This window comes from Crocodylus siamensis, chromosome 1 (assembly GCF_052110815.1).
Source record: "Crocodylus siamensis isolate JL-2025a chromosome 1, ASM5211081v1, whole genome shotgun sequence".
In the NCBI taxonomy this organism is placed as follows: Eukaryota; Metazoa; Chordata; order Crocodylia; family Crocodylidae; genus Crocodylus; species Crocodylus siamensis.
Genome location: NC_143395.1, coordinates 407,503,035 through 407,528,063, shown reverse-complemented (window position 1 = coordinate 407,528,063; position 25,029 = coordinate 407,503,035). Strand labels below are relative to the sequence as shown.

The 25,029-nt window shown below is 42.5% G+C and overlaps 1 protein-coding gene across 15 annotated transcripts in view; it reads right to left on the bottom strand.

The window, feature by feature from the left end:
* Positions 1–25,029, bottom strand: part of DLG2 (discs large MAGUK scaffold protein 2) — a 1,617,582-nt gene that overhangs the window by 1,003,031 nt on the left and 589,522 nt on the right. The window contains exon 1 of one of the 15 annotated variants that reach the window (XM_090030665.1): positions 17,456–17,813. The exons of the other annotated variants lie outside the window; for them this stretch is intronic. Within the exon in view, the coding sequence (XP_089886791.1) occupies positions 17,456–17,557 (102 nt within the window). The 5' untranslated portion in view covers positions 17,558–17,813. Of the gene's footprint in view, positions 1–17,455; positions 17,814–25,029 lie in introns of those variants that run through there. 15 annotated transcript variants of the gene reach the window in all.

Genomic DNA, 25,029 nt, shown 5'->3' with positions numbered 1-25,029 from the left:
CCGGTGGGCTGCATGGCCGGGACACAGTGCCCTGAAGACTGCTGGCTCCCTTTGGGGAGCCAGCATTTTATTTTCATTAAGTTTTCTTTTTGCAGTGAGCCTGCCAAAATCACAGTGCCCACTGTTTTTCACAGAGCCTGCATGATTTCACATTTTCCATGAAAATCGTGCAATCACAGATTCAGTAGGTCCCTATACATAGCCATCCTGTTTCTGGCTCAGCCAAAGTTTCTCTTGGTAAGTGAAGGAAAACAACTCTCTCCTCCATGTTGGGATAGGATTCAGACCAGGATTTGTGAATAAGGAACTGGATGTCCTAAATAAAGCTTCTTCCTCAGGGTTTGCTGGCACTGAAGTGAAAGTAAGAAAAAAGGAGACATCAGCCGGGACCTGTGGGTCAAGAGTTCCTGCTTTGCTTCCCCATCTCAGGGTGATTTAGCTTCTCCCCTGTACATGGCAGATACCTATAGTCAATTGCTGGAACTGTTCAAGTGAATTTTGCCTTGCCTTTAATGAATGAAGGTTGTCAATACTTGTAATTTTAGGGAGAGAGAGGGAAAAAAAAAACATATAGTCAGGCACAAAAAATTACTGTTGGAAGCAGAGATCTAAAAAAAATCCTGAGTCACCCTCATTTGTCACTTTTGCACGGCTTGTTTTGTACTGAAATGAGATGTCTAATGCAGGATGGCATTTTAAACAGAGCCACTGTACAATAACGCAGTTAGGTGCTGTGGCATCAATGGGAGATGGGAATTGCTGCTAAGCCACCGGGTCAATGAGCATTCTGCACTCTACTTAGCGGTCAAGTAAGTACCGAGTGGTAGGCTGCTAAACACTTGTTTTCATCAACTCTGCAGACAAGGCCAACAGGTTATCTGCAATCAAAAAACAATCAGAACAGCTGTCATCAATACTGAGACCAGCCAGAAAGCCCAACACCCTCAACTAGAATTGGTCATTTCCAACTCAGAAACAACTGCATAAGCCTGCAAGTCTAATGTAGAGTGACATCCCTATAATCGCTGCTGCTTTCCCTGCTACCTACTGTAAATCCAGCAGTCAGGGAATAGGAAGATGCTAGAGAAAATATAACTCTTGCCAATGAGGAGATAAAGTTTTCTTTGTCTGTGGAGAGGGTCCTTCAATGCTTCCTTTTCCACATGAATGGTATAATTCAAACTTTTTACATATAATTAATTGAAACTAAGTGAAAAAAAATCCTGCTCTACTTCTCCACTTTCTTCCTCTCACCTGATAATTGGTAAAGGTGCTATTAGAAACCTGCAAAGCTTTGAATCTCTGAATACCGCTGAACTGACTTTTGAACACCATTAGCTACACAGTAAATGTATCACATTTGCAAATGATGACACTTCAGTATGTTGATTTGTTAGGAAGAGTTGGAAATGAACTCCATTCTGTAAGCTTCTGACAAATCAAACTCATAGTATCATAGTATTTAGGGCCGGAAGGGACCTAAACAGATCATCAGGTCCAAACCCCTGCTCCGGGCAGAAACGGGTGCCAGGATCATATCACCCCAGCCATATATCTGTCCAGCCTTGTCTTAGAAACCCCCAGGGTAGAAGAGAGTACCACCTCCCTCGGGAGCCCATTCCAGAGCCTGGCAGCCCTAACTGTAAAGTAATGCCTCCTGATGTCCAACCTGAACCTGCTCTCTAACAATTTGTGGCCATTATTCCTAGTAACCATGGGTGGTGCCCAGGGGAGCAGAGCCTCCCCCAATTCCCACTGGTCCCCTCTGGTGAGTTTGTAAATGGCCACCAGATCCCCTCTCACCCCTTTTTGCCTCTCCTTGTAGGCCCTGCCCCGCTGCCCCTTGACCATGCGAGTGGCCCTCCTCTGGACCCTCTCAATGCTGGCCACATCCCTCCTGAAGTGTGGCGCCCAGAACTGGACGCAGTACTCCAGCTGCAGCCTGACCAGCGCCTCATAGAGGGAGAGGGTCACCTCCTTGGACCTGCTTGTGATGCACCTGTGGATGCATGACAAGGTATGGTTAGCCTTACTGACCACTTCCCCGCATTGGCGGCTCACGTTCATCCTGGAGTGAAGACTCCAAGATCCCTTTCGGCCACTGTGTTGCTGAGAAGGTATGTTGCTGGTTCCTTCTCCCTAGATGCAGCACCCTGCACTTGTCTGCATTGAACTCCATCCTATTTTCATCCGCCCACCCTTGTAACCTGTCTAGCTTGAGCTGGATTCTGTCCCTCCCCTCCCGTGTGCCCACCTCGCCCCACAACTTGGTGTTGTCAGTGAATCTGGACAGCGCGTTTCCACACCCACATCCAGATCGCTGATAAAGATGTTGAACAGTACAGGCCCCAGGACCGAGCCCTGGGGAACTCCACTGCCCACATCCCTCCAGGTCGAAAACGACACCTCCACCACCACCCTCTGGGTGCGACCATCTGACTGTGTAGGCATCAATGCTGCAGTCACCAGGTTTTTTTAAGATAATGTGGTGGGAAGCCGTGTCAAAGGCCTTCTTAAAATCCAGTCAGACAGCATCCACCCCAACACCCTTGTCCAGGGACTCTGTGACCTGATCATAAAAAGAAACCAGGTTAGTCAGGCAGGACCTGCCCTCAATGAACCCATGTTGGTTGCCCCTGAGCATTGCCTCCCCTGCTGGGCCCTTGCAGATGTGTTCCTGGATAATTTTCTCAAAGGTCTTCCCAACTCAATTTAGTAAAGCTATAACAGGTGTTTTTAAAGATATTTATATTCCTGATCTTGCTCTGACATTTATTATTTCTTTACTGAAGCACTATAATGTACCTTAAAGTCTTTTTGGCTGCAATTTGATCACTCCATATTAGTTTTTCTAGGGTGAAAAACAAAGATATCAAGCTCCTCCTTGGTAAGTGCTTCCACAAAATGTTGTAGTCCTTATATCCACCAAAACACACACTGAAATCAGCAGAAATTTCACTGGAATGAAACATAACATTGTACGCTAGCTGAACAATCATGCTTTTGCTTCTGCCCAGTTAATCAAAGTAAAAAGGGAAAGAATCCTTCTGGGCCTCACATCCTTACAAACAGACACATATTATTTCAGGCCTTAGAACCAGGTCTTTAGACACCTAACTCCTTTTGAAATAGGACAGCTTTAATAAAACACAGACCAATCGTGGTCCATTATATCTAGCCAGCTCCCAAAAATTCGCATTTAGGTACCTAATTAAGTGCACTGAACTTCAGCACCAGCCAATTATTTAGTGACCTAACTTTAAAGAATTGCATCTGAGGGCACTCACGTGTTTGTATTTTCAGTCCTAAGTCCCTTCCTAGCCATCTCTTTGCAGCAGGTCTCTGCATTAGCACATAACCATTCAATCAGGTGAACAAATCGTGCAGAGACTACAAAAGAGGATTTCCTTCTAGTACCTGACTCTGGGTTTTTTTGCATTGCAGTGACTATCAATTCAGTAGAATGAAAAGGCTTTCTTAAAAAATACCTCCATATAAATAGATAAGACTTAATTTATTATTGAGGTGTTCAGCAACAGATTCTACTAATGGTGGACTGGGTGCCAGATGAAGTAGCTGCCCTCTCATTTTTCAATTGAAAAAGAAACTTCTCAGACCTTCCAGGTTGCATCTTCTATGTAAAAATTGGTAGGTCTCTCTGCCAGCTTGTTTGACACTCTCAAACACGATGTTAAACTACCAATTCTGTTCCCCTCGTACCAATTTTTGGTTTGACAATATGCCCTGAGCGTCCTCAGATAAAACATGGGCAACCCTGAACTGATCAGTACTGGGTGTGCATTTACTACTACTCTGAGCTTCCACAGGGCCCAGAATCACCAGGTGATAATATAAAAATTTGAGATATTGCCTGAGTACAGGGTAAGCAGGGAGAGAAATCGATGCGGCCTGCATGCCCTGCACACCAACAGCACTTTGCCAACCTTTTTTTGTTTTCTTTTGGTAAGTTTTCTTCTCACTGACATTCATATACATGGGGCCTAAGACTGGAGTCTATGTCAGAGACAGCAGTAGGGTCAAGGCACAAAACTGAGGGGGCGAAGAAACAGGAGTAGTTAAGCAGGACGCATGGGCTGAGTGAAGGGAGTGCTGAAGAAGAGTGGTGGATTATTATATAGAGCACATAAGCTTCACATAGGCAGTATCTCCGAACAAGAAACTGGAACCCCTTCCCTCCCAACAGAGTGCCCCTGTCCCCACGCTAGGGTCAGACTCCCCCTTGCCTGTTCTTTCTCTGCCCCATGACTCTTGCATTCCCTTCTACGCAGTGGTCCAGCTTCACCAGGAGATGTGGACGCGGCCCACTCCCCTGCGTTCTAGCCACTAAGCTATTGGGTAAAAGGGGGGCACCCCCCTTGAACAAAAGTGGCTGTGTCAGTGCTGCCAGCACATGGCTTAGGCACTCTCTGAGCACGTTCACATGATCAGCTTCCTCCAGGAACTAAAGTATAGACAAGTAGGTGGCGGGGGGGGATACTTGGGGGAGGTGTCACCTTGTGGAGGGGGCACAAAATAGCTCCTGCCACAGCTGGCTGTACTCCTGCTGCCAACAGGACTCGGCAGCAAGCCCAGTCCTTTGCATTGCCACTGCCCAGGACATAGACCCGCTGTGCCTCTGCAGAGACCTCTCATTTGCAAATCCCAAACAGCCTTAAGTGGGACAAATATACCGAGACAATCAACTGAGCCAATACAACTGCACTTCTGCCCTAAGCCCCATTTTACATGCTCACGCTCCATGTAAATCTCTCATGCTTAGTGACTTTTTGCCCCAGACCCTCAGGGCTTGGAACAACACCTGGAATTTTCACCTCCGTGCCCCGGCTCTAACCACTGCGCTACGCTCCCCTGCAATTTCCTTCCATTTTAGACAGAAAAAGTCTTCAGTCAGGCACTGTGTTAAAAAGAAATTGCCTTCTGCAGTGCTGAGTGCACTGTGGCATGACTAAACACTCTTGTATATGAGCTCTATAATACGGACTGCCACTGTGATATTTAGGCCCGTCTTCTTTTTTTTCAATTAAATCAAAGGGAGACTGGCAGCGGCAATCAAATCTGAATAACTAACCCTTGCTGAAATCGCCCCCCGGAAACAGACATTCACAAGTTGCTGACTAATATTTGCACACAGCGTTTTGTTTCCTAGACACAGCTGCATTTCTCTGGCTGAGCAGCACCTACCAGTGTATTCCAGGCTCGTCAGAATGCAGCAGGTCGCTAACGTGCAGCAAACAGCCTCTCTGCTGCACCAGCAGGCAGGTGATCCACAGGACTCGCACAGTGGATAGAAGAGCAGTTCAAACCCAGCTTTAGCAAACTTGCACAGGACTGAAACTCGGGAGGTTTGGATTTGATTCCCAGCTCTACATCCGACCCTGTTGTGTGATCCACTGCAAGTCACAGTCTCTCTGAGCCTCAACATGTACCCCAGTGGGGTACTAAACTCCACTTTGGCTTGGGGGCAATACGATCAGGCACTGAATAAAGAGGGTTCTGCTTCCTATCCACGTCTTGCTATTAGCGAGAGAATTATGTGGCCCTCCATTCATCCTTCTTAGTATCAACTGTTCATAAAAAACTATAGTAGATTAAATGAACACACATTGAACTCTGCAAAATTAAAAAAATATATATTTTCCTGAAACCCACATGGGGCAGATGCAGGCAATATGAGGTACAAAATTGTACAGGCTTTACTGGGAAACAGCTGCATGTGCCTGCGTAACAACAATACACGTGACATGGTAGCCTAGAGGGGTTTTTTGGTTCAGTTTGTTTCCCCACACCTCCTCTCAGGTGCTCAGGAATGGAGTTGTAATATGTAGAATACACAGCCAAACTGTGCCTTATTAAAGCATATATCTTTGCTTTGCTTCTATCCCATGCAACTGCATATGGGATATTGCAAGTATTTGAACAAGCAAGAAGGTAGGGCCCCTGCTTTGGTGATTTCAGAGTCATGTTTCAGCTGTGACAAGAAGATGGAGAGCTAGACACAGCACAGAGGTGTAGAAAGGCAGAGGTTTCTTTGCTTGAGAGGGTGTTGTGCAACATGCTATAGAGACCTTAGGTCCCAGTCCTGCAGGTTGCCAAGAAGAGGCATAACAATATGTCCAGGGAACCTGGGCAGCTGCCCCACATGGGCAGCAGTGACTTCCCTTGCTGCCCCGCCAGTAGTGCAGTTTGAATCTGTGGCAGCTTAAGTCAGCACGTGGGACAGAGGCCCCAGTCACTCTGCCCTAGGTGTGCCACTGTTGCTGGGTGTGAGCAAACCTCTGGCTCCAAGGAAATTCGAAGTGGATGCCTTCAAAGTTATAGGGTCAGGGACTTAATGCATAGTTCAAGTGGTCCACGGGGCCCTCCTCATGGACTGAATGTGCCTTCTTAATGAACAGGCTATGCAGAATCCGGAGCCGGCCAGCAAACGTTTGCAATGTGGTATTGATTTACCTCTTTGCAGCAGGTGCATATTCATCTGTTTGTCTACTTCCCGTCTCATTCATCATCCCACAGCTCTTTTTAAGCAAACTTTACAAAATAAAAATGTAGTGCCCCAGAGCTCTGGAAAGTATTTCTCCCCTACAGCTAGTTTATACAATAAATTAGATCATAGCAGCACCACTTGCATGGGTACAGATAAGAGCCTGTCAGCATTTTCATTTCAAACCCCCTTTTCCTTGGCTTTATAGTTCAACCGTCGTGATTTTGCTCTGGGCAAAAAATTGGAATGAAGGCTCAGGTCTCGAATAAGGACTTAAAAAAAGAAAATGAACAAGAGAGTTTTAAAATTATAGTGGAATCATACTGTCAGAGGGATACAGAAAGAGAGGGGAGAGATTCTTAAGGTTCGGCACCCTCCAGCTCACCCTGCTTTTCCCATCCAAATCTGCCTAGGATTTTACTTATATCCAATCACCTACTGGATGCTCACAGCTTTTTCCTTTTTACAGCTCTGTACAAGCAGTTACTGTTATTTCTCACAACATCTCTCTCAGATAAACACTGAAGATGCTATGTTTAATGCTGGGAATATTACTCTGTGTATATGGCATTTCAGCATGACCGTGCTTCTCAAAAGTGGCACTTGCACTGTTTCTACATATTATACATATAGCATATCGCAAGAGAGGACTGGTTAAACATACCAAGCAATTAAGGGGCAGGCAATTGTGTATTACTGGGGATTTTTAAATACATTTTCAGCTGACACAACTTGTCTCTACCCTTTTTTTTTACCTGGGAGGCTCCATATCCATCAAACACATAATATACTGTGGATGTTATCTACACATTCCATTTACTGCGCAGTAAGTGGTTTTTACGCCAGTATCTACATGTGCAGGTGTTACAGCTCAGTAACACTGTGTGTGGACTGACTTGGGACTAACTTTATTCCCAAGTCAGTCCATACACAGGGTTACTGAGCAATAAGGTATCTACATGTGCCTTTCTGCACAGTAACTACTCGGGCATAAATTTGCTACCTTCTTTGTGCTGGTAGCAAATTTACACCCAAGCTGGCATAAGTCACCGTAATTACTGTGCAGTATCGGCACACACATTTAGACTCATGCCCATAGTGCACAGTAATTTTTGGTTACTGCGCAGTAACCTAAATTACTGTGCAGTAACTGTGCACATGTAGACATGCCCTATAAGTAGGTACAACTAGAGCTGATCAGAAATTTTCAGACATCACATTCTTCCATTAGGAAGTCCCAGTTCATTGAACCTAAAGCCTTTTGTCTAAAGCATCCAGGGTTTAACAACAAGGTGCCATTGCCAAGGCAGACTTTCCATGAAAACATACCCAGGATCCTGGCAGACTGTCCCAAGGCTGACGACACTAATGCTAATGGGGTCTCCAAGCTTTGAGCAGTAGTCAGGCATGGAAGGCCTTCAGGCTTTTTGCTCTGGAAGAGACATCCTGAAAACCCCAACTATAGTAAGGGGTTTAGTTCACTTTGCAGAGACAGGAACCCCAAATCATACTGAATTTGACTTTCTAAAAAGAAATTCTACAAACCAGAAATCCTGCTTTTTGGCCCTATTGAGACCTGAAATCTTTATCACAAGACCATTATTTCTCTTTGTCTCACAGAGGTTTTTCAAGGATTCACAAACGAGCTGCTTTTCCCCACGCAGAATGCTATTATGATGAATAGATGCCACAAGTCCCAAGCAGAAGCAAGGGTCTGTACTTGCAAGTCCTTTGGCAAATGAATACACTAACTTTATAAATGTATTTAAATCTACAAGAGGAATATAATAAAAACCATAACAATGATTGATTAACATTAAGAGTTTCACCTATCCTGAAAATATTCTAGACGACTATCTTTGGAGCATAAAAATTTTATGTCATCACATTATACCATGAGAATTCTCAGTTTAACTGACATTGTCACATCACTTATATAACGCTTCCATATCATAATTCTATTTTCTAATGTAATTTTCATGTCAGAGTTATGCCTACACGTGGTGGCCTCTTAACACGTTTGCAATATCAAGTGTTTTTAAAAAATACCTAACATGAAATACTGTTTATTTTGAAAAAAACATGCATTGAACAATAGAATGAATATTCATATTTAAGATGCACAACTGTTAGATATTTATGACCTATCTTAACCCAGCTTTCTTATATATGCTTATAATTTCTATAGGTTAACTGCAATTAAAGGAGTTAAGTTTTCTTTTGGTAGCTAATTCACATTAGATTTACTACAAGTTATGCATGTATTTCAGAAGACTATGGACTTTTAAAACTTCAGAGCGGATCTTTTACATGGTTATAATTTAGTTCATGGGTCACTGAGACATCATGTTTTGCTATATAACCAAACACATGATAATATCCAAAAAAGAAATACATAATTGCAGTTCCCTGACATGTCCCTAGATCAGGCGGGGATGCTATATTTAAAAGGGTGCAGCACAAAAAGTACTCACAGCTACCACTGACTTCAGAAGAATTTGTGGGACCTCAGCACTTCCGAGAGTCAGGCACCATTGCTGAGACTGCCCATAATTGATCTAGGACATAGGTTTTTTGCATGCTGGATCAACCTCATGGCCCAACAACTCCAATATCCCGCCTTGAACAGTAGCCAATGCAGATACCTTCACAGGAAGATGCAAGAAACTCAAAAAGGAGAAAACTATTGAATAAGCTTGCCAGAAGAGAAGTTTTTCCCTGTCTTCCATCAGCTCAGGGTTGATTTATGCTTTAAGCCTGAAAGTTTATATCTAGTCTAAAAAAATGACCTTGCTTATGGTGTTTATTATTGTCCTAATTGCCACCACACCCACTCTAGACGAGTTCATTGAATTTTAAGGAATATACAAAGTTCTTAGACCGATGGCCTTTCAATTCAACCTTTATACTTCCTGCTGCTATGGTAGCTGGAGATTTAATTAGATTAAAACACACAAATTAGCTACAACAAAACCCCTAACAAAGAATAAAAGTTAGTTACACACCGAAAAAAATAAATAGATCCCTTATTGTACCCTGAAGGGCTCTATCAACAGCTGCCAAAGAGCCAATTTTAAGAGCAGGTGCTTTCAGCTGAGATTGCATATGGCGACAGCACGTTAAAACCTAAGAGAACTTGCATCACCAGTATGAACTTCCCAGCCAGATTCCTCTGGTTTGATGGAATATAAAGGGAGAGAGGGTCTGTCAGAAAGCCACTTCCCATTATTCAAACTTGCCGCCCTCCACCAATACAATGATCAAGGCAGTGACTTCCAGCCAGAACTAAGAGAAGCAATGACTCATGCAATAAATGTGTGTTCGCACTGACCCACACTTTCAAGAGGTTGGCAGTTTGTTCAGCACTCTCTACACCTTCCAAATGGACTTCAAAGGTAACATTAGGTCATGACAAATGATGATTAAGTATGGGGATGATAAGGCCATGGATCATTTTGAGCTCTGGCAGAACTGTTGACTGAAGCATTAAGAACCATAACTTAGTTCCCAGTGCCACAGAAGCTGTGTGTTTAAGTGGTTTAACTTCTCAGGTACAGTGTCTGGGGAAGCAGGGCTGTGGTCCAGTCAGGAGAAGTGGTTGGAGCTGTGCTACTGAATAAAAATGACCTGTTCCAAGCTCTTCAGCCCCACAGTTGCTACGACTGTCACAGACCCTCCAAGACTGAGATACAGTATTAATGTTTTAGTATTAAATATTCTATTTGCTACCATTGCAGGCACTGAAAACTTGTCTGTAGGTCACAGCAAGGGCAATCTAAAGTAGATCACTGCTTAAGAGTAGCTGTGTTCTTCCTTTGGGAGTGTTCTAAAAAAGTCTGTGATGTGACCCTGATCCTCCTCTCTGAGGGCACTTCCACAGGATACTACTACCTGGTCATCTTTCTTGTTCACCCGGTACACAGGAGTGTTTGGATATTTTGTGAGAGAAAACTCTGAAAATATCTGTTCCGACATTGAAACCAATTGAAGTTTTGATTCAGTGTCTGGGCAAGCCTAGTGCACGGATAAGAGACAACCCCAAGCCAGGCTAGACAAAATAAAATTTTATTACTTGGCTTGGAAATTCAATTGGATGGTATGGCATAACCATCCCTTTTGTCCAGGGAGTATGTCCGTCCTTTGGTCAGATTCATAATATAATGGCCTGGTTGGATTCCCAAGGATGCCAAGAAGAGCAACTGTGAACTAGGCAACTCTTTGCCATTTCTGTACAGTCAGGAGATGGAAACCATTCTCCCTGGAAACAGTATTGCCCATGGTCTGTCACCTCAAGATTAGGTACTGTAGTGTAATCTATTTGGTGCTATACTATTAAATCGCCTAAACACTTAAGCTTGGGCAAAATGAAACTGTTCACATAACAAGATTATCCTGCCGCAAAAAAATTAAACCAGTGCGTTGTGATCTCCTTTGGCTGTTCTGAGTTTGAGAGTGAAGAAGGAGGTGCGGTGTTTGGTCTTCAAAAGCCACATCTACACAAAATGCTGACTGAGCAGTTATTACTGCACAGTCATTTAGTACTTGCGTACCCAAGTAATTATTGTCTGCACAGTAACTGGAGCTACTGTGCAGTAGCAACCCCGCGTGGCTTCCTGGTGATGCTGATTGCTCAGTAGCTCAGTACTGCTGCACTGTAGCATCACGTCAGTGTTCATGCCACACAACACCACTACCCAGTGGTAACAAGCCACTGCGCAGCAAGTGTCTCATACAGACACGGACAAAGCATAGGAGACCTGAGACTGTAACTCTGTCCATGACAGGCTGCAATCACTGAATTAGCATAGATATGGTGGCTACCGACAGGCTATTCCAGGGTTCCACAGCTTTGCAATTCACTACCCCTAAGCTGAGAAATCCCAAACCTGGCAACCTACTGACTATATTGAAAAGCTTATTATTCCTGAGTGCTCTCAAGCTGCCTGGGGGAACTGTGATATTGTACTCTGGGACTGAAGATGTAGTTTTAAAGCTACTCTAGAGGACAGACATCCCTTTCTATGCTTAATTCTCTCTAAACCCTTCACCCTTAATTTCCTCCCATGTCTGAAATTCCCCAATGCCTCATGGTAGAGTGCACAACACACCAAGAATGTTTGGGCTTATGCCCCAAACTTAACTTTCATAAATGCAATGCCAGAAAAGCAATGTCTCTTGGCCTCAAACCCTGCTTCTGTACAGGAATGCAACAAATCCTCTCTGACAACGGATCATACTCAGAGCCTCCTGCCACTGGGAAGCTAGCATTCACCCTTGCAACTTCTTTTGTTGCTGAGCATTTTTATTTAACACAATGGTAACCAAACTCAAATGATATGTGAAAGTAGGCATCTAATTGGAACACACAGCAAATAGTAATAAAGTTCCACTTCACTGGCTCTCTTGATTGTCCATGACAAGGCTGTAAACCCTGGGAGCACCTGGTGCTTTATGCAGTCCATCAGTTTCCAAAGGTGGATGGACTATAGATGCAGGTATGACCATGACTATGATATATATTTATCACCATCCATTTCCACTTCCAGCCCCAAAATTATAACCAAATTTTCCTAAAAAATAAGAACTGAATAAAATCACCTTGAACAGTGAGTGCTAAACCAAAAACTCAAACCCATATTCAAGTCTGTAAGATGCACCTTCACCACCCTTCATGCAACACTCGGAAGTTAACTAGTTTGGGGTGCTGATTTAGCATCAAAAAAAGGTAGGACTGGAATAACTCAGGAGGTTATGCAGTCCAACCCAATGCTCAAGGCAGGAAAGTCCCTATCTAAACCATCCTAGACAAGTGTTTGTCTAACCTATTCTTAAAATAAACAAAGAAATTAAACAAAACTTTGTGAAAAACCTTCTCACGCGATTACTAGGCACGATGCTCAAAATAACTGAAACACCCTAGTTTGCCACAGGTCAGTGCCCTGCCACTGCAAAAATAGGAGTAGTTGTTAAATACAATCAAGAGATCCATGGAGGGGGGCCACTCAGAGCTACACCCAAAGGCAAGCCCCCTCCCGCCCCAGTCTATTAGGACTTAACTGTAGGTAAAAGCGTATGACTGTGGCTTTACAAAATACTTTTCCATGTGCTACTCTATTACACTAGTTATATCTGCAAGTATTTCCAAGGAATATGTTCAAATTGACCAGGGGGATAATTTAGCCAGTTTCCTGGTCAGGAAAAAAGATTTGGAGTGCACGGTGTTACATGAAATCAAGGTGGAAATGAAAGCTCTATTTGAGGTCAGTGAAATAACTCAAGTGTTTAATGTTTGGTATGTAAGATTTTGCACATAAACCAGTCTAATGTCAGATCAGGTCAGGTCATATTTAGACAAGCAATTTCTTGGTGCCTTGAAGAACTGTGTCTCTGAAACACTAGTTCTAGGACATGCAAAAGGAAATGTTATTCTCATTTTAGAAGTGACACACAGGAGTTTGTTCAAGAGGTAAGAGGCACTGGTGTAGCAAGCTAGGAATACTTTGGTGTTCTCATGCAAGAGAGTTACAGGAATTAATTATTTAAATCGGCGCAGTCCATACAACGGGGCCACTCTGATTTCATACCACACTCAGTATTATAAGTTTCTTCACACTGTCAGTTGCAATGTGCCAGAGATATCTGGGCTGACGAGTGAGAGAAACATAGAAGTTGTTGCAGGTACTGGCAGTTGAGGAGGCAACAGATGTGACTTTGCCCCTGCGGCAGAGAGAGAGGCAGTTTTTGGGCAGTGGAACAGGTCCTTATCTGGACACCTCTTAAATGAGCAGCAGTGGGGGGAGACCCGCTGTCAACCTCTAACAAGAATCTGCTACTCTAGAGGACCAAAGGTAACAAACTGACAAGGGACAAGTGACGAAGGGAGAGGTGTTTTATCCTCCTTGGCCCTCTGTAACTATGCCAGCTAGATAAAAACCTAGCCATGAAAAAAAGAAAGGCAGGATTCCTCAAAATTCCTGGTGATGCTCAGATAATAGGAGGCTCTCAGACATCTTTCAGTCGAATCTCCAGTGCGATTACTTGCAATATACAGACAAAAAGGCAAAGAGGCAGAAAGTCACCTGCCTAGGAAAGTCAGAGATGGAACTGAAATGATGAGACATCTCAGTGAAACACAAATAAGTCCTGGCACCTTGTGAAAGAGCAAACTCAACAGGTGATAAACTACTTATTAAAGACTTCAGTTCGGTAAAGATGTTAAGCATGTGAAATATGTGTTTAAATCCCATTAACGTTAATGGGACTTAGCAACCCGCTTCAATGCTTTGTTGAAATGAGACTTAAGCCCCTGACTTCTATATGATAATGTAAAGTAACTGTAAGGGGAGGATGATCCAGAAGTTCAAGTGCTATCTGGACCTTGGAGGAACAGAATCATTTCCTTGTTCTGCCTCTCTTGGCACATCCAGACAAGTACACACGTGCATTTTTCTGGGGACAACTCGCAGTGGCACATAGTCATGTCACTGCTAGTTGTCCCCAGGGAACACCTCCGCATGCACACTCCGGCATGCAGCAAATTGCCCCGGGGGGTGGTAAAGGAAACTCTTCTCACATACAGTTGTTGTAAGGATAAATAAACTGGAGACTATGAGGCATGCAGCTACAGAATTTAAGGAATCACTAGAAACACCCAAGATAGTTAGCATCTATCCTGCCTTTCAGATTATCATGCCTGGAACTGTTCTGAATCTTGAATGTCAGAGATTATAAAAACATGACCAGTTTTGGGCTCTTTATTTTAATGGTAACCAATTTCTATGAACATAAGCCCAGAGTAAATGCTGCCTGGCAGTTCAAATAGGTCTATTCTGTTCCTCTGTCTGTACAACATGTGGTCTAACTAGGCCAGATCCACACTGTTCTTTCCCAAAAATTCCTCCCATGTCTCCACCTGTTAGGGTTTGGCAAATTTTTAAAATCCTAGCACTAGAGGACAACTAGAAATGGTGTAGGATGGTTCTGGCACCAAGCTTTCCTCCTAAACACCTCCTTCTCTCTATGTTCACAGAAGATGAAGCCTGAATTTTGCTCCAACTTACACTGCAAAGTCACAAATAATGATTGTCAGAAACACTACATGTTCAAGATTCACACAGTCTTACAGAAAGGATTTTTTTTTATTGGCCATATATCTACTACTATTTTATTTGTAACCTGATGATTTGACACCTCCAAGGCATTTGTTTTTACTCTGAACCCTTCTTGAAGGTACTACCTACTCTTTCAGTGAAATAGGACACCAACTCTGCCACATCCCTCACAGTTTCAGGCTGGCAAGAGACCTTCTGTCATAATTTTATTAGATGCATGCTCCTAAAAGAGGACATCATTTACATCATTAGTGGTAGACTATACTCTCATGTAACTGAAATAAGTCCAGGAGCAAACACTTTTCCTTCAATGAAAACCAAGTTTATTTGTGAACGTCAATCTACATCTTGAAGTATAAAGGAATAAGGGACACCGAATCAAAAACACTTGAAGATATGGGCTAGAGAATGAAATTATTCCTGATCCAGTTAGATGTAGAGAAGAATACAGATTACAGACCTGAGCAGCATGGCAGATGTCAGGGTTTCGGCCATGTCTTATTTAAAATTGTCAAGGGTTTGTATTTCCTTTCTCAGGGACTACAACCTCCCCCCCACCTTTGTAAAGGGGGTCTACATGATGAGCCATCTCTGATTAATATGTCCAGATCCTAATTGTGCAGCCCAGTGAGAGCTAGCGTGCTATTTAAAATAAGGTGAACTAGAATAACTAGAATAAGCTAACCAGTGGCAGCACTGAAAATATTTCACATTCACCAGAATTAAAATGGCACAGTAAACCTGGAGAGCTGCTGCAATGGATCTATTTCCAGTACCTGGGGATCTCACAAAGGGTTTTATTGCAATATAGGCTAGTGATACATTCACATAAAATATTGGATTTCCATCACCTCCTCTGGAGACTGAATCAAATAAGTACAAGTCTGACATACATCAAACTGATGCAAGAATATGCATTTTACTTGTGTTTTTTTAGCATCCTCCTTCTAAGAATCACCACCCCACACTTCGACTTATTTCATTCATGAAGCGATTAAAAAAAAAAAAGAAGAAGCCCACACGGCAACTAATGTAATGAGCCTGCAGCCCTAAAAAGTTTTTAAAGTTTCAAATTTATGAATTCTATTCTCCTGCTTCTTCCTAACAGGATCTAAAAATCATGAAAGAGTTTAAGTGCATCAAAGAAAATCCTTTGAAAATCACGCTTCCAGCAGGAATACAAATTGGATCCCAGTCCCTAGGCCACTGGCCTACCTTATTAGATTGGTGGCTTGCATTTAATTTCCCTTGACTAACAATTCACCTTTATTAATTATAATTTAACACTCAGAATCAGTTTTTGAAAGTTTTGGAGTTTAAATTTAAAAAAAACCACATTAATTGCTCTTATGAAATATAAGTTGAAGACACTAATAGATTGCTCAACTGTCAACACTCTTTTTATCACCAGTCGCATCATGACAAGGCAATTAAACAATAAACCTTTTGTAATTAGAGCAACTTTTTATTTGTATGGAATGGAGGTAAGACTACAAGTAACACCTACTCAGGAACACTTCGTATAGCCAGAAGATTCATACAGAGTGAGGGGAAAGAGAAGGTAGACAAACCAATATTTGTGAATGGATAACAGTAAACTACCTTGAGATCAAACATATTGTAGCAAATGCCAAATACTCCATCCCTTACCTTTAACATGTTTATATTTAGAAGTATCGGTTTATTATATTACAGCTATATTTATACAGTTACTACATCGGATTTCAGGATATTTTATGGTATGCCTTGCGGTAGTTCAAAAGTTATATTGCATCTCCACTGATCAAGCAAGGGTCGAATTTTGTAGCACAACCATTTCTGAAGACTGAAAGATCAATATCAATTAAAATTATTTTTAAGTTATAATCTTAACTCTTTTTACTAGAACCACAGGTTTTTCTGACCAGTTACTTAATCGTTGTATTTTTAAGCATATAGAAGCAACTTTAAAAACTATCCGCATTGTTAAAATAAGGACTATTGAGACTAGGATCTGGGCAACATTCTGCTTGCCTTACAAAGCTAGGGTGAATGGTCCAACAATTTGAGAACCAAACTTCTCTATCTGAAGACAAAACATCTTGTTAACTCCTGACGTCACTATCGGATTATTTCAGTAAAAGAGTAATGAGCACACATTGGCATTTAAATGCATCAAATTAGAATTTTTTTTTGGGGGGGGGGGTGGATTTTTTAAAAAGCCAACTCAACTCAGTACCTTCTTCACAAAATTAGGGGTGAGATTGCTTTATATAGCCAAAAAAATTACTTATCTGGATAACTGCGCCACCTTTTGATTGAATTTATTAAATTTAAATTTGTCCAAGCCCCCAAAAAACCACATTCCTTTCATATATGCATTTTTCATCTCCTCTAGACTTTTATAAGGTTTTATGGGCTTACTTTTTTATTATATAGAAGTACAGGACTGCATACTTGATCATTTTGGGTCTCATTACAAGCACCAGAGATATAAATGAACACAGTAGATACTTTCCTACTACGTCTAGGTTTCAGAATGATCATATATGTTTCAAAAGCAATAAAGCTGGGCAAACGATTTAGTAATCTTAGTTTTGTTAGCTAAGTATATAACCGAGTCCAAAACAAATTCCTCATAATCCAGTTGATTCTCCTATGTAAATCTGCACCTGTACAATTCTGGGAAATAAGGAAACCTTTTCTGGCACTGATTTTTCTCTAACATCTGAATTGTATCAATTCTGCAAGCCCTAATTTATAGCCAGCATATCCCAATTTGCACTATTCAGACATGAAATAAAATAGCACAGATATTCAAAGGAGTTACAGCATGCATTGAAAGACGTTAACCATGTCCTACCTTGCATCCAAACATCAACGATAAAGTGTTGTTGGTACATGCAACTTTGCAGTGGCAAATCATTGGTGTAAAGCAGTCAGGATTTTTAACAATAGGGCACATTCCCTTAGTGCTGCAGTAGTGGCAGCCTACTGAAGGATAAAAACAAGTAGCTAATACAGCACATGGAGTGGCAACATATGCTGCTCAACAGCTAGCTTTTCTCTTGCTGGTCAGAAGCAGCCTGCTTGAATCTCTCTCTACCTGTGCCCCGTTCAGCCATCCCCTTCTTTGTTGATGAATCAACGATGCAGCACTGATCGTGAATCTCAGGGTTTCCCTTCCAGTGGGAAATTAGTTTTTACATTGAAAAAAAAAAAGAAATGGAAATGAAGGGGAATAGCAGGTGTGGCAGCATTAGCATGTAAAAGGATGTAAACGCCTACTCATAACAATCACATAAGATTGTCATGCTAGCTCAAGTGGGCTGAAATTATTCCATCGGAAGAAAAATACTGCAGCTCCTGATTTGGTAAAAAGCCAGTGAGTTGCTGCAATACATAGTCATTGTGGGGAAGAGGGGGAAAATGACTTATCGTACAAGACAGACTCCTCAGCCTTTATCAATATGCATCCCAATAAGGATTCCTTCCCTCGTCCTCTCAAAAACGAATCACTTGAATCACAACTCCGCCGAAGCCATGACCTTTGCTTTCTTCATAAAGATGAATCTCAGCATGAAACAAACTGTACTCAAAGCTGAAAATCCCAGATGCTGGGAGTTTGCAATCGGAGAAACACAAGTAACATTTACCCAATCCTTGCTTGCCACATGGGAGCTTTCTCCAGGCACAAATTTACAAATAGACAGGCTGATGGACTGCAGGAGACACTGAATAAATACATGAAGTTACATGGAAAATGCACATGTATGAAGCTTGAAAAACAGTCCTCTTTAAACTCTGCTTTGGAGGTAGCCTACCAAGAATGCAGCTCGTACTTTAATAACATACCTGAAAACATATTCTACACACCAGGCTCCACCGTGCCAGAAATGCAATCATTAAAGAACCACAACATTTTGGCTGCAGTTACAATGGTCGTATTTCCTCGGTTTAGGCAGTACCAGTTAAAAATGCATAACAAGCATCTGGGTGGGCAAATTGGTAGCTGTGCTGGTCCAGAATCATTTGTGTCAAAAGTTGAATGACTAGAAAGTCTAGCCATTAGTTCATCTTAGACACACAAATACACATAAACTGAATGGGAACTAATACAAAAGGCAGAGACACAGCTTAAACATTTACACAGCTGGCAGTGAAATAATCTCAGCTGTCACTTCACAGACTTGACCCTGCTATTTCTAACTCAGGTGGCTCTGCCCATCAAATTATGAACTCTTTCTAAAGAAATGAGAGCAGTTTGTCTCTCTGGCAATCATAAATGTATTCTCAGGAGACAACTGAAATATTATCTGCAAGAGACCCAAGCTAAGAGCACACAACCTGCTACATAATAGACCAGAAAAATACCCATGGCAAATGAAGGTGCATATGTGCAGCTGCCTTACAGAATTAACAGAGTGAATATCAGAAAACTTGTCAATAAATTATATTTTAAGAGTTGATTGGAGAGGATAATGTAAAAGAACTAAACAATAGGAATAAGAAATAAAAAGGCAGCATCTCGTCTGCACAATTTAGCCTTTACTTTTCAACCCACGAAGGATTAAGGAGTCATTTTCTTAAACTTTGACATTTTTTCTATCATACCCCACTAATGTTTCCTTTGATCAGTTGTCTTTGGTTATAGATTCAAATCTTTATTTGGCATAAAAATACTTTCCATTTTTCAGTTCTGATTTCTTAAAATTAAAGAGAACTTCTAGCTTACATACTACTGTAGCATATGGGTTGTCTGTATATTATTAAAAGGGCTAAAATGCAAACTGAACATAGATTATATATCTACATCTCTCTGTCTATAGCACCATTGAGAGCTCTCTCCATAAAGTTGCAGCCCTGCTCTATTTTCAGAATATGTATTTCTTGCAAATCACAGGTCCTACATTGCATTGTCCTCAATTCACTCAAGCCATAGCTTGATTCCAAGCAGCCTGAAAGGGGTTTTATATGCTACAATAAGTCATGTGGGAGCTTATTATTGGGATGCTGTTTGATCAACCATCAATAATCCAAGCTGCGTTTGACCTGTTAGTCCAAAGTGACATCACAGCAGCACTTTTTTCCAACTTCTCCTTCTGGTTAACATTTGAAATCGTGGTTGACCCTGTTTAGAATACATGTTATGGTGACACACAGTTCTACCATATCTAAGTCTTTGATCTGTTTATTCCCAGCCTGACTGTCTCGTTATTAAGCTATATATTAAAAAGATTTTCTTTCAAGTCCTATCTTTCTCATAACCTAGCACTTGTGTAAATATAGAAAAGTGTGGTTTCCATGACAATACATTCCATAGTTACAGCTAGCAGCCACTATCATTAAAAAATGAATCACACTGTTACCTTAAGGTGTGAGTACACTGTAATACTGGTCTGATAAGCACTAATTTGGCATGGGGGTGGCATGACAATATTTTTAGGAGAAGACACTACTACTGAATGCCAGAAAATGATGCGTTTGTTTTAACAATTCCAATGCCCACTCATCTTAGACATTGAAGTGATCGGTAACACGCTCGGTCCTTCCCAATAATCATAATTTCTTCTATAGATAGAATACGTTACATCCTCACCATTCAAATGTTTTAAACATGATGATCGCTCCCTTTCAAAATGGACCTAAAAAATCATGCAAACAATTGCACATGAATTGAGAGACTGAGCCTAATGAAAGTCTCCTGCTCTTAATTGTAAATCAGAAGAGAGAGAAAAAAGAGGCCAATTAGTCTCCTGCCTCCCACAACCTGCTTGCATTAAGTTGCTTATGCATTTCCCAAAAAGATGGGACACATCTATTTGTTCAGCTCATCCTTCCTTCATGCTTCTAAGCGTAACACTGGTACAGACGCCCAACCTATAACAGATTTGACTTGTGATTTCATTTTAACGCTTTAGTTTCAAAGAATAACTAAGGCTTCCACACTACTGCCCTTCAGACTTCATCTCATTGTTGCTTTCAAGTACAAAAAAAAGTTACCTGCTGCTCAGTCATTTGAGAAGTAACAGAAAACTCCTCCCCAGATCTAACCAGAAGAAGACTTATTCCAGACAGATTGGAATAATAATTCACATCACAAGTGGGCAAGAAATTTGGTTCAGGTAGGTGGCAGCCACCCACAGGAAAGAGTCAGGCAAACCCGACTGCCCAAAGATCCTTCTCTATTTTTACTTTGTGTGATACCTATCACTGGAGCAGAAATAAACTGCTAATTGCCACGAAAGCAATTTAATCAGGAGCACGGTTTCTTGAGAAATCTCCCTCTCTCTGAACGGATTCACAGAGGAGCCTAGATTGCAGATGCAGCCGTAGAAAGGGCTGACTCCATGTATCGCCTGTATTTTGTGAACCCCTAAACATTAGCAATTTAATACCCTACATCAATCTATTTGCTGGCAACTGCTATTCTTCCCAGAACGAAGTGCACCTCTCTTGCTATTATTATGTGACAAGGGGAGACTCCCAGCCAATCGGGATGTAGAGCAGCTGTCAGATTGCTTTTCTGTAAAATGACAACTCTGGTGAATAAAAGTCAGATGCCATTGCCTGAGCTCTTTCCCAGGAAAGTTACCCTCTCCTCCTCATCTAAACCCCAAATATTATTTTGATGCTAAATTATTAACTTCCTGTTCCTGTCTCAGTCTGCACACTATTGTCCCAATTACTGGGGAATACTGGAGATAGGTAACAGAGCTTCTCCTTTCACCTGCTCGACCCTTTAAGGGAATAGATTCTTTGCTCCACACTGTATATTTGCAGCCTACCTACACTGGGAACAAGAGGTGTGATGCCACGTGTGGCTTCACATGCCCTTTTCCCCCCAGTGTTTCATAATTCTGAGCTCCTTCTCGCCTCTTCCATGCGCATAGCGCTCCTTCCTAAACCCCCACTTCCTGTCATTCTGTTCATTGTCAACAGACCCAGAAGTGACAGAAGGCAAGGACAAAATGTTCGCCCTAGCAATGCAGAAAATGGTAGGGCTGATGTACTGCACAGTAAGCACAATAGCGCTACTGGAACAGAAAATTAGGAAAACAGAAAGATCAGAGAAGTAGTACCTTGAAGTCATCAGAAGCGACCGGCAAAACATTTGGCATCATGGGGCCGCTGGCAAAGAATCCCAGCAAGAGTCACGTTCTTCGAGCGCTGAACCAGGAATGTTATTGGAATAAAGAGAAATGCATTCTCCATAAAGCTACGCCACCTCTTTCCTTGCTTCACTGTAGTGCCTCTGTCCAGGATCTACCTTGCTTTTACTTCTTGCTGGGCACAGATTTCAGCACCATCCATTCCACTGGTCATTTGATACACAGAGCAAGGGCTGCTAGTGTTACACCGCACTGAACATTAAACCAGAAGCTGTGATGATACAGATACCACAAAGCACGGATCTAACCGAGGACAAATGTTTTCAGAGAGCTGTACGAGATGGTGAGAAACAAGAGCCTGAGGCCAGGTCACAAAGGTCGAACAGTGGGAGCAGAGCATGAAGGCCATCTAAAAACTAGTGAGCTATGAGGGGAAGGATGTACGAACATGTGTTTATTTAAAAAAAGAAATAGAGTAATTATGCCAGTTTAAGACATTCTGAAGGAATGGGAACTTGTCCCCATCTATCTTGTCCATCATGCCCCATCTGGCTACTAAAACCCTCCTGCTCTTCTAGCCTCATAACAGCTACCTTTACTACCAATTACCATCTAAGAGTCTGTCTGCACTGCGCGATGCAGTGCCATGTAGACACACCTGAGCCAATTCCAAAAGAGGAAGCTCAGATCTCTCTCTCCATTGTACAGTGGAGATACATTTCGACAGTACCAGTCCTCATATTAGCATGAGAGCTCCCACTATATTTCATCCTGGATTCTCGCTCTGGAAATAGCTGGAGCTCATTCCCAAACCATTTCCTTCTAGCGATTTCCTGGGCTGCATCAGGGCATTCGAGTTTTGAAACTCCCCTATCTTCTGCTCTTGCCTACTGCCTCTTCCTTATCTTCACTCCTTATCTTCACAGCACAGGGCCTAAATCATTCCTCTAAGTCTTTGTTGTTTACATTTATCAGACACCATTACCCCAAAGCCATATGAGATCTTTGGTCAAACTACACATTACTTTATTCTTCTAATCTTCTGTTAGAATTCAAAATCACAAGTTCCTATGAATTCCCTTGTACACTAATCAGGCCGACCAAAAACGAAACTTGACTTCAACAGTGATTAAAGAGAAGTCTCCTCAAAGAATCATAATTGATAACAAAATCAACAGGACGGCTTGATGCACCACAAGCACCAACTACAAACGGAGTTGGAAATAAACTTGAGCTATTCCCCATTAAAAAAAAAAATCATTCCGAGTTCAGACCTACCTTCATTAAAACAAGAATCTGAGCGAATCTATCGTAGTGTTCCCCTCAGTACAGTAACTGGCATAAAGCCCCAGGTGTCACCTTTGGGACAGAGGGTGCAAGAATAGCTCCTCCTGGCTGTGTCACGAGCAGTACAGATACCGGCTGCACAATGAGCTGCCACTGCTATGCCTCTGGTCTTGAGTTCCATACAGACTGGGCGTGTCTACACAAGATACGTTAATGCGCATTAGCCTAATTTAATGTGCATTATGGGCACACATCTACACATGCATGTCCTTACTGTGCCTTAAAAAATTAGGGTAATTGTGCCTAAATTTGATACCTTCAAATTTAGGCACAATTAGCTAAAGCGAATTAACGCATGTGTAGACGTGACCTGGCAGTAACCCTAGAAAGAACCACTAGAGGGCCAGCCTGAGCCCAGCCCCCGAGCTCCTGGCTGGCTGCCTCTCCTGCCCCAGGGCTGGGCTGCTCTCTGTATAACTGGCCACTTGTAAGTGGGTTTTTTCTTGTTGGTGGATAGAGAAGGTAGTGGAGGGGCACTGTTTGTTGGGCGGGGAGAGGGGAGATAGGGGCATGTGGGTTGTGAGGGTACTAAAGCTTCTTTGTTTCAAGTGTGCATGTCCTGAGAGTGGTGTTGGGGGTGGGCGGGCGCTACGGAGTGTGTGGGTGGCAGGGGAGGCAGGATGGGGAAAGAGGGAGCTGGTGTATGCTGCCCCTGCATGTGGCTCCTGGGCAGAAAAGGGGCTGGCCACAGATCAGAGTTCCTGAGATGGCTGCCAAGTGCTGGCAGCTGGGTCTGGCTTCAACATGGCTGCCAAGTACTGGCAGCCATGTGGCTGGAGACTGAAGCTCCCCCCAGTGGTCACAGGAGCACATGGCAGGGCTACAGGGATTCGGTTAGTCCCTGTATGTGTAGACACCTGCCAAAAATTACTTAAAGAAAAAAAATTAGCTGTCTTTATATTAAATAAATATACATTTGTTGATGCCATGGGGAGCCTTGTAGTGGTGATGCACTAGAGAACAAAATGGTTCTCTGAGAAGGCTTGGGGCTGGGCACAATGGCCCAGAAGGCCCCTCCCAGCCCTATGCTCCTATTTAGGATTTTTAAAATGGCTCCTTGGCCAGCTGCAAGTGAAAAGAGAAACAAGGGAGGAGAAAACATTCATTCAGATTAAGCACTGAGCACAAAAGGAACAAACAGGAATGTTGCTGCGAGTCCTCAGTAGCCATAAAACAACGCAATTTGTTGGGAAAATTCTTTATTAAAAAGGGTTTTCTGCTATATTCCTAATGGAGATTATTCATAAGAAATTTAACACAAACAATATGCCTGATTATGCAAATGTGTGTTACTAACAGAGCAGAGGCCCTCATCAGGCAAAGAGATTCATGTGCTTATCTTTAAGCACATGCAGCCACTGATTTCAGTGGGAATCATAGCATATTCTTTACACTGCAGTGGCTTGGGTAGACATTACCCAGGCTAACTCAGACCGGACAGCTTGGTATCATTAACAGGGTGCAGCTACATGTGCCATTAACACATAGCAGTAAACTGCAGAGCTTATTGCTCCGCAGTTTATAGCTCCCAGGAAGCTCCCAGACTCTCAGTTTACAGGGATACCCAGACCGAAGCACAATGAGCTGGGCTGCAGCAGCCCCAGCTGCCAGGAGGTCTCGGGGGTCAGCCTGCCAGCTCAGAGCTGTTCCAGCTAGGCTCAATGTGCTGTGGAGGGGCTGCCAAGGGCATGAGGGTACTTCAGTGTGGGGCTAGCCAGCAGGCAAACCCTGCAGCACCCTCATGCCCCAGCCAGCTGGGGCAGCATCTGCACATGCATTGCTGTGCATGAAAAAACTTCACAGCAGGGTAAGACTTGTATTTACATGTGCTACCCTGCTACAGAGTTTATTAGTTTTGTGTGCCCTAATAGGGGTGCACGTATAGATACAGAGTCATTTACAGCACAGTTAATTAGTCCACTGCACAGTAAATGTCTTGTGTAGACGTGCCCACAGTGTAGCCATATAGCACAGAACT